This window comes from Zingiber officinale, chromosome 3A (assembly GCF_018446385.1).
Source record: "Zingiber officinale cultivar Zhangliang chromosome 3A, Zo_v1.1, whole genome shotgun sequence".
NCBI lineage: Eukaryota > Viridiplantae > Streptophyta > Magnoliopsida > Zingiberales > Zingiberaceae > Zingiber > Zingiber officinale.
In genome coordinates, this window is record NC_055990.1 from 724,202 (window position 1) to 738,128 (window position 13,927).

General features: G+C 39.5%; 2 protein-coding genes across 3 annotated transcripts; one reads left to right on the top strand and one right to left on the bottom strand.

The window, feature by feature from the left end:
- Window positions 1-36: 36 nt before the first annotated feature.
- LOC122050932 lies at window positions 37-866 on the top strand. The gene is made up of 2 exons (XM_042611809.1): window positions 37-382; window positions 480-866. Exons 1-2 carry the CDS (start codon window positions 157-159, stop codon window positions 566-568), a joined length of 315 nt encoding a protein of 104 aa, XP_042467743.1. The 5' UTR covers window positions 37-156; the 3' UTR covers window positions 569-866.
- A 5,379-nt stretch (window positions 867-6,245) lies between these two features.
- Window positions 6,246-9,824, bottom strand: LOC122050933 (serine/threonine-protein kinase AFC2-like). Of its 2 annotated transcripts, XM_042611810.1 has the most exons (12): window positions 9,571-9,824; window positions 8,977-9,166; window positions 8,817-8,843; window positions 8,552-8,705; window positions 8,418-8,466; window positions 8,209-8,323; window positions 7,966-8,057; window positions 7,658-7,805; window positions 7,517-7,581; window positions 7,337-7,434; window positions 7,133-7,235; window positions 6,246-6,917 (listed from the first exon to the last, which is right to left on the bottom strand). In XM_042611810.1, the coding sequence occupies exons 1-12, from the start codon at window positions 9,676-9,678 to the stop codon at window positions 6,783-6,785; spliced, it is 1,284 nt and encodes a 427-aa protein (XP_042467744.1). In that variant the 5' UTR covers window positions 9,679-9,824; the 3' UTR covers window positions 6,246-6,782. The 2 variants fall into 2 exon arrangements, with proteins under 2 accessions (XP_042467744.1, XP_042467745.1); XM_042611811.1 differs by lacking the exon at window positions 8,977-9,166 and having other exon boundaries at window positions 9,571-9,788.
- Window positions 9,825-13,927: the final 4,103 nt, after the last annotated feature.

Here is a 13,927-nt window from a genome sequence, read left to right on the forward strand (position 1 = left end):
GGGCGGATCGGCTGAGCGGCCACGGAGCAGCGCAGCGCCCTTCGGAGGGTTCGTTCGATCCTACCCCTACAGGTAATGCCTGAACCCATTAATTAGTTGACACGTGTTTCTTTTTTTTTTTCTTTTTAAAACCCTTAATTAAACTCAAACCGAACCATGGTTGAGTTTTTTCGGATGGTAATTACCTGGGAAGTTGGACCGTCGAGCTCTCGGCAGCCATATTTTACAGTAAGAAAGGGGTTCTCCTTCCAGCTCTTCACCGACGAACGGCCTGTTCTCTCACCACAGACCTTCCAGCTCTTCACCGACGAACGCAACTCTCCGAAAAATGACTTAGTTCCGCCGCCGCTACCGTTCGAGCTCTCGGCAGCCATTTTTTACGGTAAGAAAGGAGTTCTCATTTGAAAGAGAAACACTTTATTTTTTTATCTGGTCATTTTTGTTGACATTCCATATTTGATCGTTCTCTCGTCACATAGCTTCAACCCGCTGCTGCCAGATTCTAGTGGTTTTGAGATTTCGAACAATTTTCACATCGAAGATAACATTCACGGTGAAAAATGAATGATAATAATTCATTGTCACTTGAAGAGCTGGAGGGGGACTACCGTCAAGAAGTTCCGTCGCCGCTGCCGTTCAAGATTCTCGACAACCATTTTTTAACTGGGTCATTTGAAAGAAATACACCTCATGGTTTTTGGCCGATCATTTTTTTTGGCATTCCCGGCGGTCAATTTTCATAGCTATTGTAGATCTAAACCTTAAGATTCATGTTTTGCTTGTGTAAATATTTGATAAAAATGTTACTTATATTATGTCATCACTACGTTAATCTCTTTGGTGTTCTTGTAAGTTTTTTTTATCCACAATGATTCTGTTTGGCTTTGTGTTTATGCATTTTTAGAAACAAATCTATAAGCGGCTAGGAAAGCAATAAGAGCTTTATATCAAAAGTTCGCGACTTGGACAGAAGCGATAGAGCTTTTTAGGAGAATGTGAGAAGCGACGTCCAACAACTTCGTTCAAGACTAGTCCAAGGAAAGCTCATGTGCAACAGTTGAATCTCGTAAAGAAAATCTAGTAAAGTTGAAAATGGATGAGATAAAACGAAAGTTAAAGAGATGAGATTTGCGTGGCAATGATTAGTGTTAGTTAGAAAATGTAATGCTAGATTGTTTAGTGCGATTTAGTTTGTTTGAAATCTATAGGTGATTGCAAATGTTGGATTGGAGGAGGTTATATATATTTATTTTACTTAAATGTATCATTTAAAGTGCATAACCTGGCTTGATGGAAAGTATAAAAGAAGATGATGGTTCCAGCGAGAATATCAAGCATGATAACCCCCAAACGTTGTTCTTACTCTAACAAACATTCTCAATTCTTTAACCCTCCATTAAAGAATTATTATCATTCATTTTTCACCCTCCAGCTCCAGCTCTTTAAGTGACAATGAATTATTATCATTCATTTTTCACCGTGAATGTTATCTTCGATGTGAAAATTGTTCGAAATCTCAAAACCACTAGAATCTGCCAGCAGCGGGTGGAAGCTCTGTGACGAGAGAACGATCAAATATGGAATGTCAACAAAAATGACCAGATAAAAAAATAAAGTGTTTCTCTTTCAAATGAGAACTCCTTTCTTACCGTAAAAAATGGCTGCCGAGAGCTCGAACGGCAGCGGCGACGGAACTAAGTCGTTTTTCGGAGAGTTGCGTTCGTCGGTGAAGAGCTGGAAGGTCTGTGGCGAGAGAACAGGCCGTTCGTCGGTGAAGAGCTGGAAGGAGAACCCCTTTCTTACTGTAAAAAATGGCTGCCGAGAGCTCGACGGTCCAACTTCCCAGGTAATTACCATCCGAAAAAACTCAACCATGGTTGGGTTTGAGTTTAATTAAGGGTTTTAAAAAGAAAAAAAAAAGAAACACATGTCAACTAATTAATGGGTTCAGGCATTACCTGTAGGGGTAGGATCGAACGAATCCCTTCGGAGCGTCAATAGAGCGCAAAATGGCGGATGTGGCGAGAATTGGTTGGCCGAGCAACGTGTAGCGCGAGGCTTGCGCAGGAGGAGAACCGAAGAGGTGCGTTTCAAGGGCCTCGGTCGCAGACGGGGGTTTCGCTCGCCACGACACCAACAGTCAGTAAGGCAACGCAAATCACGTGACAGAGGCAATTGAGAAGTCCGGCCACCGTCCGCATCGCGCTGCTGAACGCGCATCATACAATTGGCCACAGATTGGATTCAACTCAATGCGTATCGATCACATCCATATTATACTTATGGATTCTAAAAACTATAAATGTGTTAGTCCCATATAATAACATTGATTTACTAGCGGTGAATCAACTATTCTCCTTCAATTATTGACCTCCCCTGATCTATATAAAATATAAGTTTAAGTAAGGTGTAACCAGATTCACTAAGTACCTCCTAGGATCCATTTCATAAAGTTACGAATGAATATGTTTTTCCTTAGATTTTGCATTCTCAATTATCATATTTAAATTTTATGAATCTATGATAAACTTTGATGAGAGCATTATTAGTTTCACCACTGGTGACTTAGGGTCTTCCTTAACTGAAAGTTGATTATATTGGACTAATGTTTGTTCTAAAGATAAATTTTTACGAATATGCGGATGAACTAATGTGTGTTCTAAAGATTTTATTGGACTAGCTATTGTGTCTAACAATTCATTAACTAGGGTAAAGTTCACCTCGTCATGTATAAGCCATGAGTGTTAGATTATATTTACTTCAAATTATTGTCCTCCTCTTTTTTCTTTTTAAGAAACAGCATGATGAACGACCATTAGTGCTGGATTATTGGTGAGTGAAGCTCTCGCAAGGATCTTCACTCACCATGAGAGTGTGTGGTTGCTCAGAGAGCCTAAGCACTCCATGCGGTAAAAGTGGAGTGGAGCCAGGGTGTTTGGCATGAGACCTCTGTTGGGGCAAATGAAGCTGCCATGAACGCTCCATGCAGAACAGCCCCGGCAGCCAACTCCACAACCACGCCATGCTCCCACTCAATTTGGCAATGCAGTGTTTTTTTTCCTTCCCATGCAGCCAACTTCAGTACATGGAGAAACTTGTGTTTGTACATTTCTGTATGCTTCACCCAGAAGGAAGAACTAACGCACTGAGCATGTGATAAGTTTGGTGGTAAATGGTCACTAACTGATTGTAAATTAATAACGGCTACTTGAAAATAGGTATTGGACCACAATGCTTGATGAAAAATGCATTAACAAGAACTAAGGATATGATGTTATATTAAGTTTGGTTGGACAACATCAAGCTAGGGGAGAATCTAATCAATGAGGAATGATTGAAATGTAAAAAACGAAAATTGTGTTCTGACATGGTTCATGTGATGGCACTAGGCGTCAAATTTACTTTTATCAATGGAGAAATTTATACTCTATACATGCCATTGTTTCTTTTGGTTCTATATATACATCATACATGCCATGTGTATGAGGGAGAGGTAGATGAAGAGAGCTAGAGAGAAATGAACAAGCTGCATGTGGCTGAAGGGAGCATCCAAAGGGATCGCATTGATCCCGCATGCCATGTCTGCTTTTCCTTCGATCGACAGGTTTGGATCATGCGATCATTTTGGATCCCTCCTCCAGCCACTTCAATCTCTTTGCTGCAGGAATTATCAAGTCAAGATCTGCTCTTTTACTTCCTTTCTCCCTCTCATTATACTTTGTACTGGAAGTTCTACTTTATCGCAATTGTCGATCAAATATATTCGGTCAGTAGTAGACGATGATACATATTTACCTAAATACAAATGGAGTTTAACCGTGCATTCATTTCTTCCAAACCCTCACTTTTTTGCAGCCAATAGACTGCAACAGGGAGATCAGAAGCAAAACTGGTGCTTCTAGTTCCAGATAGCGAAGGAATTCAATTGGCTTGGAACAAAGATGGTTAAACTTGGACTGTCTACTATTTCATTTCCCACTTTAACACAGGCTTTCACGACTGTTTAATGATCCTCCACACTAGTTTTTTCAGTTGCTGGATTCTCCAACAATGGGCGTGGACTTTGGCGTCCCTTGTGCTGTTCTACAAGGAAGTTTGGTAGAAAAACACTAGGTTGTTTATTGATGTTACCTTTCGATGAAGGATCAGATGATCTATATGTTGAGCTGTTGACAGGAGAAATGCACAAGCAAGCTGCACTGGAATTCCAATGCAAAAAAGAAACAACAGTAGCATAACGAATACAACAACTGTTGTAAGTTATAAACTTTGTTCCTAGATTTGTTACATGCTTATGTTTCAGCTATACATTCAGTAAAAACATTATAACATTAGATTTTACAGCATATAGACTTAGCAATGCATCAAGGGCTACGTGATCATCTAATACTATCTTGAATTCAGATAACAACTAGACAGGTATCAAATCTATTACAGCAATTACATGCTTGACCTGGAACCTCCTCTTCCCTAGTTTTAGTTCTAAGCTCCTAATAAAAAAAAAAGTTATAAAGTATAAACAACAGACATGTCTAACACTTTTGATGTCAACATACATGTGCAGCATTAAAGGAACAGGCCATGATAACACAAGGCACAAAATATAGACACGACAAAACGCCAAAACAAATATCAAAGTAAAGTTACATCTTCATAATTGTCACGAGGTGTAATAAAACAGAGATGGATAAAGAACATAATTAAAGAATGACAATGAAACATAAAAGTGACATTTTCCTTTTACGTAATCCCTATCCTAATATCGATATTGAACAGATTGCTCCTTTTTTATTCTCTTGCATTTGTCTAAAAACATACCAAGGCAAGTGAAAACATCGTCAAGCATTAGACATACATAGAATAGTATTTTCAACTTGTTGAATACAAGAACATGGCCGGTTCAGTTTGAGGAAAAATTTCTAGAGAAGTAAAAGCAATCCAAATTGTGAAAAGACATGCATGATCAAAGAAGTATGACAAAAGATTGCTCGCTCGGACTAAGAGTCCCTTGATATAGTAAGTGGATAATTTTGACCAACATAAAGATCCAATTACAGTTACGAGGAACCAGATCATTCATAAATTTAGACACCGTGAGACAAGCAGCATCGGAGAAAAAGGAAAATCACATCACGATATTCAACTAAAGGTATCCTTGTAACAGAAAAACCACCCTCATCGAACTTTCCCACCTCTATTTCTTTGAGTTCCCTTTGTTTTTCGAGTCAGAGGCACCTCCTCCTGCTGCTGCTTGTGCGGCCTTCTTAGCTGCCTTCTCTTGGAGGGCTTTCGCATCCCTGCACATTATTAAAATAGATGAATATTAGGATCTTAGCAAACTGACTAATCCAAGATTTAATGCTATTCAAGAAATCGAAAATCATCAACAAAAATAGTAAAATCAATTAGATCGACATAAGAAATACCTTTCCCGGCGCTGTTCAGGTGTCAGATCATCGTCTTTCTGTTTCCCCTGCTGCTTACGGGCTTGAGCCCTCTGCCGATCGGTTTCCCTCTGGTTTCCCCGTGCGTCCGAATTAAGAAAAGCAATATGAAAAACTAAAAAAAAAATCACCTAAAAGTTCAAGGCGACACGACAACGAAGAGTTACGGTTCTTTGATTATCCAGCATACAACCCTAAATAAAGGAGAAAAAAAATCAAAACATCAACTCGAACGCCCTAAATTTGATGGATCTAGAACATGAAATAAATTCATTAAATCAACATATATCAATCGATCGAAAGGATATGAGTCATCTTCTCCGGTCGAGGAAGGAAGAGCACGAGCCGAATCTACTTCTGCGGGCGAGGAATCGAAGAGGGGAGGAAGGAAGAGCACGAGATCGGGGAAGAAGAGGGATATCTATGGGCGAGAAAACGAAGTCGGAGGCGAGTTAAATAAAAATAGGAATTGGGCCCGTGGACGGAGTTGTGTCATGTGTGGCTCTGGAAAGTTCCGAGCACAAACAAATAAAGAAACCTCGGGCCCCGCACCTTGTGGACAAATAAAGAAATTTTTTTCTAGTAAGTCCTAGATAGAGGGGGCCGGGCTAGATTAATAGCTCAGGCATATTACTAGGGTTCTTGCGTGCCATCGACGCAACATTTGCGTAACGAATGTAGGCGTAGGATACCGAGTATCTCTTTCATGCATCAATTCCAGCTTAAAGTGAACTCCATAGACCGACGAGCATCAGTAGCCAATAAAAGTTTTTAAACAGGCAACGATCACTTAAGATCAGATTTAAAATCCAAGATGTTAAAACAAGGAAAATATCAGCAAGTTTGGTACAGGTTAGCCGCCATTAGTATACAGGCGCATCAAGCCATTAGAACAAAGAGCTCAAGAAAAAATGAGATGCTGATATACACAAATTTTGCAGAACAGGAAACTACACTACGACAACACTGAGCTCGGTGTACACGCCAAACTGAGGCTAGTTCGCTTTAACGAATTTGCATGGCCTTAATGCTACTGGGCCTTTAGTTTCAAGTTCTTGTGATAAAACAGTGTGCAAGATCCTCACGAGCTCCCAATCTATCTCCAGGATCACATCTCAGATGTCTTTGTCTGGAAGACTTTTGCTTCAAAGAGCTTGCATGACCTTTAGTTTCAACTTCTTGTGAAAAAACAGTGTGCAAGAGCCTCACCAGCTCCCAATCTATCTCCAGGGTCATATCTCAGAAGCCTTTGTCAGGAAGGCTTTTGCTTCAAAGTTGCATGGCCTTGAGTTTTGTGAACGAGATTTTAATGTAAGCAACGTTACTGGACCTTTAGTTTCAACTTCTTGTGAAAAAACAGTGTGCAAGAGCCTCGCGAGCTCCCAATCTATCTCCAGGGTCATATCTCAAAAGACCTTGCAACAGATCTAAGAAATCCGCAGAAGAATGATCAGTGTGCTCCATTACCAAAGTCTGCAAGGCAATACGGATACAATTATCAACAGTTTGTTTTACAGTAGGAAACAACCGCAGACATACTAATAATATAGTTAAACAGATCCCAGAAAGAACAACAAATCAGTAACAATAAATCTGACAATTCTCGCCACAGCAATTAAATCTTTAAAATAGTGATGGCATTCTCCTTATCCCAATTTTGATTTTTTTTTTTTTATTTTAGGAAATACCTGAAGCCTTGGAAGTTTCAACACTGCTTTGAAACTTTCTCTTGATGTTGCACTTTCAGGCCAGTTTAAATGGCCTCTCCTAATATACTTCTCAGCATCTCGGCTAGAGAATTTAATCAAAGATGAACAGATTAGCACATCTATTTGAACCAAAAAACGATTTGGATAGGGAAAATCTGCCAAATTATATAAAATAACACATACTCAGCTAATCTTAACATGTTTGACGGTAAAGGTTCAAGCACTCTTTCCATCATGGCCAAGTGCTCCAAGTTCTCATGAGTCTGAAAGAGCATCTTTCCCTGTAACAATTTATTCAGTACTAAATTCTCAAAGTATAGGACAAACGACACCGAATGATTAGTTTTAGGGATAAAAACATACTGAGCAAAGTTCAACAAGAATACAGCCAATGCTCCATATGTCACAAGGATAGCTCCAACCAAGTCCTAAGGTGATCATCAATTTTTGTGAGACATTTAACACTGAAACACAATATTTTATTTATTATCAAATAAAACTAACCTAAGATAACTTCTGGAGCCCGATAATGCCTCGTAGAGACCACATAGTTATTGTCTATGAAATCATAAGTTGTACTTCCAAAATCAATAACCTTGATCGCACTTGATTTTGGTAACATCTTGAAGTGAGATCCTTTATTGGATGAGACCTAAGCAAATGGTTGGTAGTTAGCGTTGAAATAGCAGGATGATGGTAATACTTGATCAAAAATAGAAGATAAATATGAACCGACTAAAAAAATGTATGGTAAGGTTAGTTTTGTTTATCAAAGACAAAGTAAACGCTTTAAGATGGATACAAAATAATACATTGGAATCAGGTACTTTGATGTACTCTGGGGAAACAAGAAGTATATTCTCAGGCTTTAGATCAGTGTGAATAAGACGCATGTCATGCATAACTGCACACAATAGAAAGAAGTGAATACATTATATACAAGATCAACTCCTCTCGTGCCCCTGAGTGCTGTTAGAAGGTAAGCTACTGTGATGGTCTTAAATATAAGCATATGAATGTGATAAATAAAAGATATGGAAGTACTGCCTACGCACATGCTACACATTCCAATAGTTGCCTTGCAAACTCACGAACTAGATCAATTGGAAATGAGCGAAAACTGTTTTTGCGTAGAAAATCATATAAACTTGGGCCAAGCTTCTCAAACACCTGTTAAAATTATTATTATTTTTTAATCCAAAGATAATTTCAATTCCCAATGTAATTGGGAAGGTAGAGAAATTATCACAGCATATATACTTACAATACAGATATGGTTACGATAGTCAAACCAGTTCCGTACTTGCACACAACTGCAAGAACACATCAACTCGTGTATGTATTATTTAAAACTAGCGAGTTGACAGCTACAGTTAAAAATAGGCAAAAATGACTTACCGACTTGTATTAGCATCATGCTTTCCAAGCAGCTGCAGAATCTCAATTTCTATCATAGCGTCTTTTCTATACTTTCTGTTACTGCGGACAATTTTTATGGCTACCATTTCATTTCTTTCATGATCCCAGCATTCTAGAACCTGTCCAAAGGCCCCTGGTATCAACGTACATGGGAAATGAATGTTAAGGTAAGTTATAATGAATCTTTAGGAGTGTCAAGATAAGGAAATCTGTACAAACATTCATAATTACTTTAAGAACTTACCTTCACCCATTTTACTGTGGATCTTATCTGCAAATATTGAAGGAAAAAAATTAGCAGAGAAACTATAATATGGTAGTATTAAACTCCCAATAGAAAGAGGCAATTGTGTCGCAGGAAATTTACAAATTCAAAATGCACACAAATGGTCAAGTGAATTTACATCGAGAAGTTAAATTTTCTCCGAGTTCAAACTTGTAATGCCCATCTTTATCATCTCCTCTCCAAGGAGGGGAAAGCTGTCGGACAAAATCTTTTGCATATTGGGAAGGACGGGTATCATTAGAAGTAGTCTCAGAAGACTTGATGCTCTTTATGTTAACTTCTTGCCCACATAATATACCGATTTGAGCCTACAGATAACCATGGATTTATTGTTATGCCATCCAAATAAACAATTTTGCCTTAAAACTACTCTCTTTTTTCTCTTCTCTGGTAGGGCAAACTATGTACAAAAAGATTTTGATACTAAACGGGATAGGGTATTAAAAACACCGCCCATGCACGAAAGAAAAATTATAAAATCACACGCAAAAGGGGGAAACCCAACGAAATTCGGTGGTCAGCAGAAGGAGTAAACCGGCAAATCAAGCAACAGGAACACGAAACAAGATCAGCAAAGCAAAACACCGCCCTTGCACGAAAGAAAAATTATAAAATCACACACAAAAGGGGGAAACCCAACGAAATTCGGTGGTCAGCAGGAGTAAACCGGTAAATCAAGCAACAGGAACACGAAACAAGATCAGCAAAGCACCTTGGCGTCGGTTAGCGGGTCGGCGTCCCACCGTGACCTAGCACGCTTCCGAGGACGGACATCTGCTATGCGGGAGTGGGGAAATTCCTTCACTATCTCGACCTCCATGATCGATTTGAGAAAAAGAAAGGCGAAGAGGAAGAAATCTTTTGGTACGGAGGAAAATATCTGAACACAAAAGGAGGCGAGGCACCGCTCGTCCCGTTACCCAAACCCTAGCTACGAATTCATTCGACTCGGATTGTGCCCGACTTAACCATGGTTTTATATGAGTTATCGAACGCGTTAAGGAGCGCGGATTTTTCGGATTCTGAAATTATATTTTTAATATTATTATCAAAATTTTAAAAATAATTAACCGCACAGACGCATTAATGTGTAATATAATATAATAATACGGATAAATTAATATCCCACCTTATAAATTAGACTTCGGTAAAAATACACAATAGCTAAAATATTTATAGAAATTTTTCGTTAATATTTTTATATAAAAATTAAATTTAAAAAATTCTTAAAATTGATTTTAATAAAAATATTAACATAATTTTATTTTAGATTTTAATACAATTAATTATTAAAAGTCGAGATATTTAACTAAATAGTAAAATTTTACCCGAATTACTTGGTGATCCGGCGGTAAGAATGGGGGACCCACTTCCTAAGGGTCCCAGCCTGAGGACGGATGGAATGGCCGCGTCAAGCAGTTGAGCAGGTCCGAGCAGAGCCAGAGATAACCTAGCCATAGGCTTGGGTTTCCAACGCCAAGCCGAGAGGACTGAATGGCCGAGCGGGTGGTCCGTTCGGCCAGGATAAGGGCGAGGATACAAAGGTTAGCCGAGCGGCCTATTCGTTCTGCTCAGGATATGGGATGTCAGCAAAGGCATGTCTGATGATTATGTCGTACACAAGATTTCACGATAGAGGGTCTTGCCGTCACATCACGGAGAGGTCGATACAGTAGCAGCATGGCCTTATGGATGCCCTTCTGACAGACCCATACCTGGGCATGGTCGAAAGCAGGTGATTGCTTTGATTGGCGCGCCCAGGCTCCTTCGAGAGGTCTATATAAGGTCTCCATTTCTCCACCGGAGGTACGGTGGTCTGAATCTCTGAAGCCACCTCTTTGTTATTCCTCGCCTGACTTGAGCGTCGGAGGGTCGTCGCCGGGACACCCCTCCCGGCTCGGTTTTGTTGCAAGTTCACTGGAGCACTCGAGGATCCAGCAGGGAGCGCCACATCCCCAGCGTCCGTTGACTCCTGGTTCGGACAGGATCAATTTGGCGCCGTCTGTGGGAACGCACCTGCATCCGAGCAGAGGCAATGGACGAGGCTAGAAGACTACATACCGTGGTACTCTCACAAGAAGAGTTGGACGCTATAGTCGAGGCGAGGGCAGCCAAGATAGTGGCGCAGCAAAAGGAGAAAGCACAAGCTGAGCGAGCGCAACAGCAAACAACCTCGAATCAGCAGGCCGGGCGGCGCAAGCAGACCGCCCGGAATATGTTTCAACAGGAGGGTTCCCTCCGGCACTCTTCCGTACTCCCCTAGAAATCGCGCCCGCTCACGGGGAGCAAGGATCTGTTGGTGCGGTTAGCACTAACGATTTAACCCAGGTTTTGATGAATGACAAATAGGTTAAGTTAGTTGTGTTGTTGTCTGACACTTTGATCAAGTGTGCAAGAAGTCCAGCTAGGTCGACGGGCTGACCGGATAGCTGGCGAGAAGTCCAAGCGGGTCGACGGGCTGACCGGACGCTTGGCGAGAAGTCCAGCTAGGTCGACGGGCTGACCGGATAGCTGGCGAGAAGTCCAGCTAGGTCGACGGGCTGACCGGATAGCTGGCGAGAAGTCCAAGCGGGTCGACGGGCTGACCGGACGCTTGGCGAGAAGTCCAGACGGGTCGACGGGCTGACCGGACGTCTAGCAGGTAAGTGAGGTAAGTCACTGGAGGGGAGTAACTGTGAGGACGCGTTCCCGGGAAGGGGACATTAGGCGTCGATCCGGCTTAGATCCATTTCGGATGTCTAAGTCGAGATCGTGACTAGATTCCGGTCTCGGAAAGACGGAATCTAAGTCATACTCTCTTTATCTATCTGTTGAACTTTAACTGTACTAACCATTTGTTTTACATGATATATATTTGCCTCGGACTAACTTTGTTTTGCAGGAAAAGGGAGTTTTCTGGAACAAGGTGGTCCGGGCGCCCGGAGGGGATCCGGGCGCCCGGAGGTCCAGGCGCCCGGAAGGCGAATTCTATCCAACCAAGTCGTTGCCACGTGGAGCATCTCGGTTTGTGCAGTTACGTCACATTCCAGGCGCTCGGAAGGGATCCAGGCGCCTGGAACAGCATATAAAAGAAGCCCCAGACAGGAGCTTCAGATGAATCAAACTGAGAACTCTTCTACTGCTGATCTTGCTGCTCGACGTTCAGTGCGACGCCAACAACGCTCCGACAAAAGTGTTCCTCCGGTTTTTATTTAATCTTCTTTGTCGGTATTGCTTTATAGTCACTAGCACTTCCTGTACTTATTCTGTAATCATATTTCGACTTGTTAGTGATTGCCCAACGAAAGTGGTCAAGGACCACGGGCCTTCGAGTAGGAGTCGTCACAGGCTCCGAACGAAGTAAAAACATCTGTGTCTATTTTATTTTTCCGCTGCGTTTATACTCGTCTTTTTCGAATCGATATTCACCCCCCCCCTCTATCGAATCTAAACGGTCTTACAAGTGGTATCAGAGCAGGTACCGCTCTGATTTGGTGCAACCACCAATCAGGCAAAGGGGGGATTTTTTGAAAGAAAATTTAGATATTGTTTGTCTTTAAAATAAAACCTTACGCCTTTCGTTTTTTCCCTCCAAAACCATTTTTGAAAAATACATCGCCATCTCTTCACCATTGCTTAGTATTGACAAGATATTATATTTTCAAAAATTTGAAATAATATTTTTTATTAATATTTTAATAATATTTTATTAGTTTTTTCGAAAATAGTGAAATATTATTTTTTTCAGTACTGCTAATCCAAGACCAAGTCTTGGGATCTTTTGTTTGTTTCTCTGTGTGCAAAAAATTATGACTCTTCTAGAAGGACGGAACCCCTGCGAACCACCACCCTACGATCATGAAGACTTCAACTACTGGAAGCGATTAATGGAATGCTTCTTAGGAAGTGTAGACATCGATTATATGCTAATTTTGAGGAAACCTTCTCAAAACTCGGAACTGAATAAAAAGGTAAGTAACATTATTTGTAATGTTTTACCTAACAATATTTTATGCAGATTAGAAAAGTACAAGAATGCATATGAGCTGTGGACCCAGTTGATCAAGCTTCACGAGATGCCGATGGAGCTAGAAGATCAAGTTAAAGTCGAATCCGGACTCGAGTCAGATCCAACAGAGAAGCTTGCTGAATTAGGGGTTGCGCTCAAGGTTAGTTATATTTACCAAAACACCCTTGCTAGTAGTAGTTTAAAATATGTGCCTGTTAATTTGGATATGTCTGAAAGTATATGTGAAAATAGTGTACATGACAATACTTGCAAAAATACCTCTAGGATATTTTCTGATAAAACAAATATAATTACTTTAGAAAATATAGAAAATCTGAAAATAATTAATAAATCTAAAAATTTGAATTTAAACCTAAACAAATTTGAAAATTCAAACAAAAAAGATGACAAGGTCAATATTGATCTAGATAAAATTAATAAATTATTTAATCTAGACAATATTAATATAGAAAATGCTATCCAAAACCAAGATAATTTAATTAATAAGAAATTAAACTTTAAAGATAAAACTAATCTAATAAATTCAATTAACCATATCAATTTAAAAGGCAAAGAAAATATAAGGATAAAATCAAACACTTTGATAAAATCAAAACGGAATTTAACAAACTTAAAATTAAATGTTAAAGATAACATATTAAACAAAAATAATCTAGAAATTTCAAAATTAACAATTAATAAAAAGCTAAAAGATAAACCGTTAAGAAAATATAATTCAAACAGTTTAGTTAATTCAAATTTAAAAATAAATAAAAACTTAAACTTTAAAAATAAGTTATTAAAGAAAGATAATTCAATTAACCCAATAAAATTGAAATGGAAAGAACATTCAAATATTAAATACACTCTCTTAAAGAAAGATAATTTGACCAATTTAATTAATTCAAAATTAAAAACTTAAATTTAAATTACAAATTAAACATTACAACTTAACTAAAACAAACTCTAATTATACAAAAATCTTAAATTAAAGACCAATGATTTAGGGGGAGGCTCCAGAATAGCTGGCACATCCAAAACTAACTTACCCGACAGGGTAACCCAAACAAACTAACCCGGC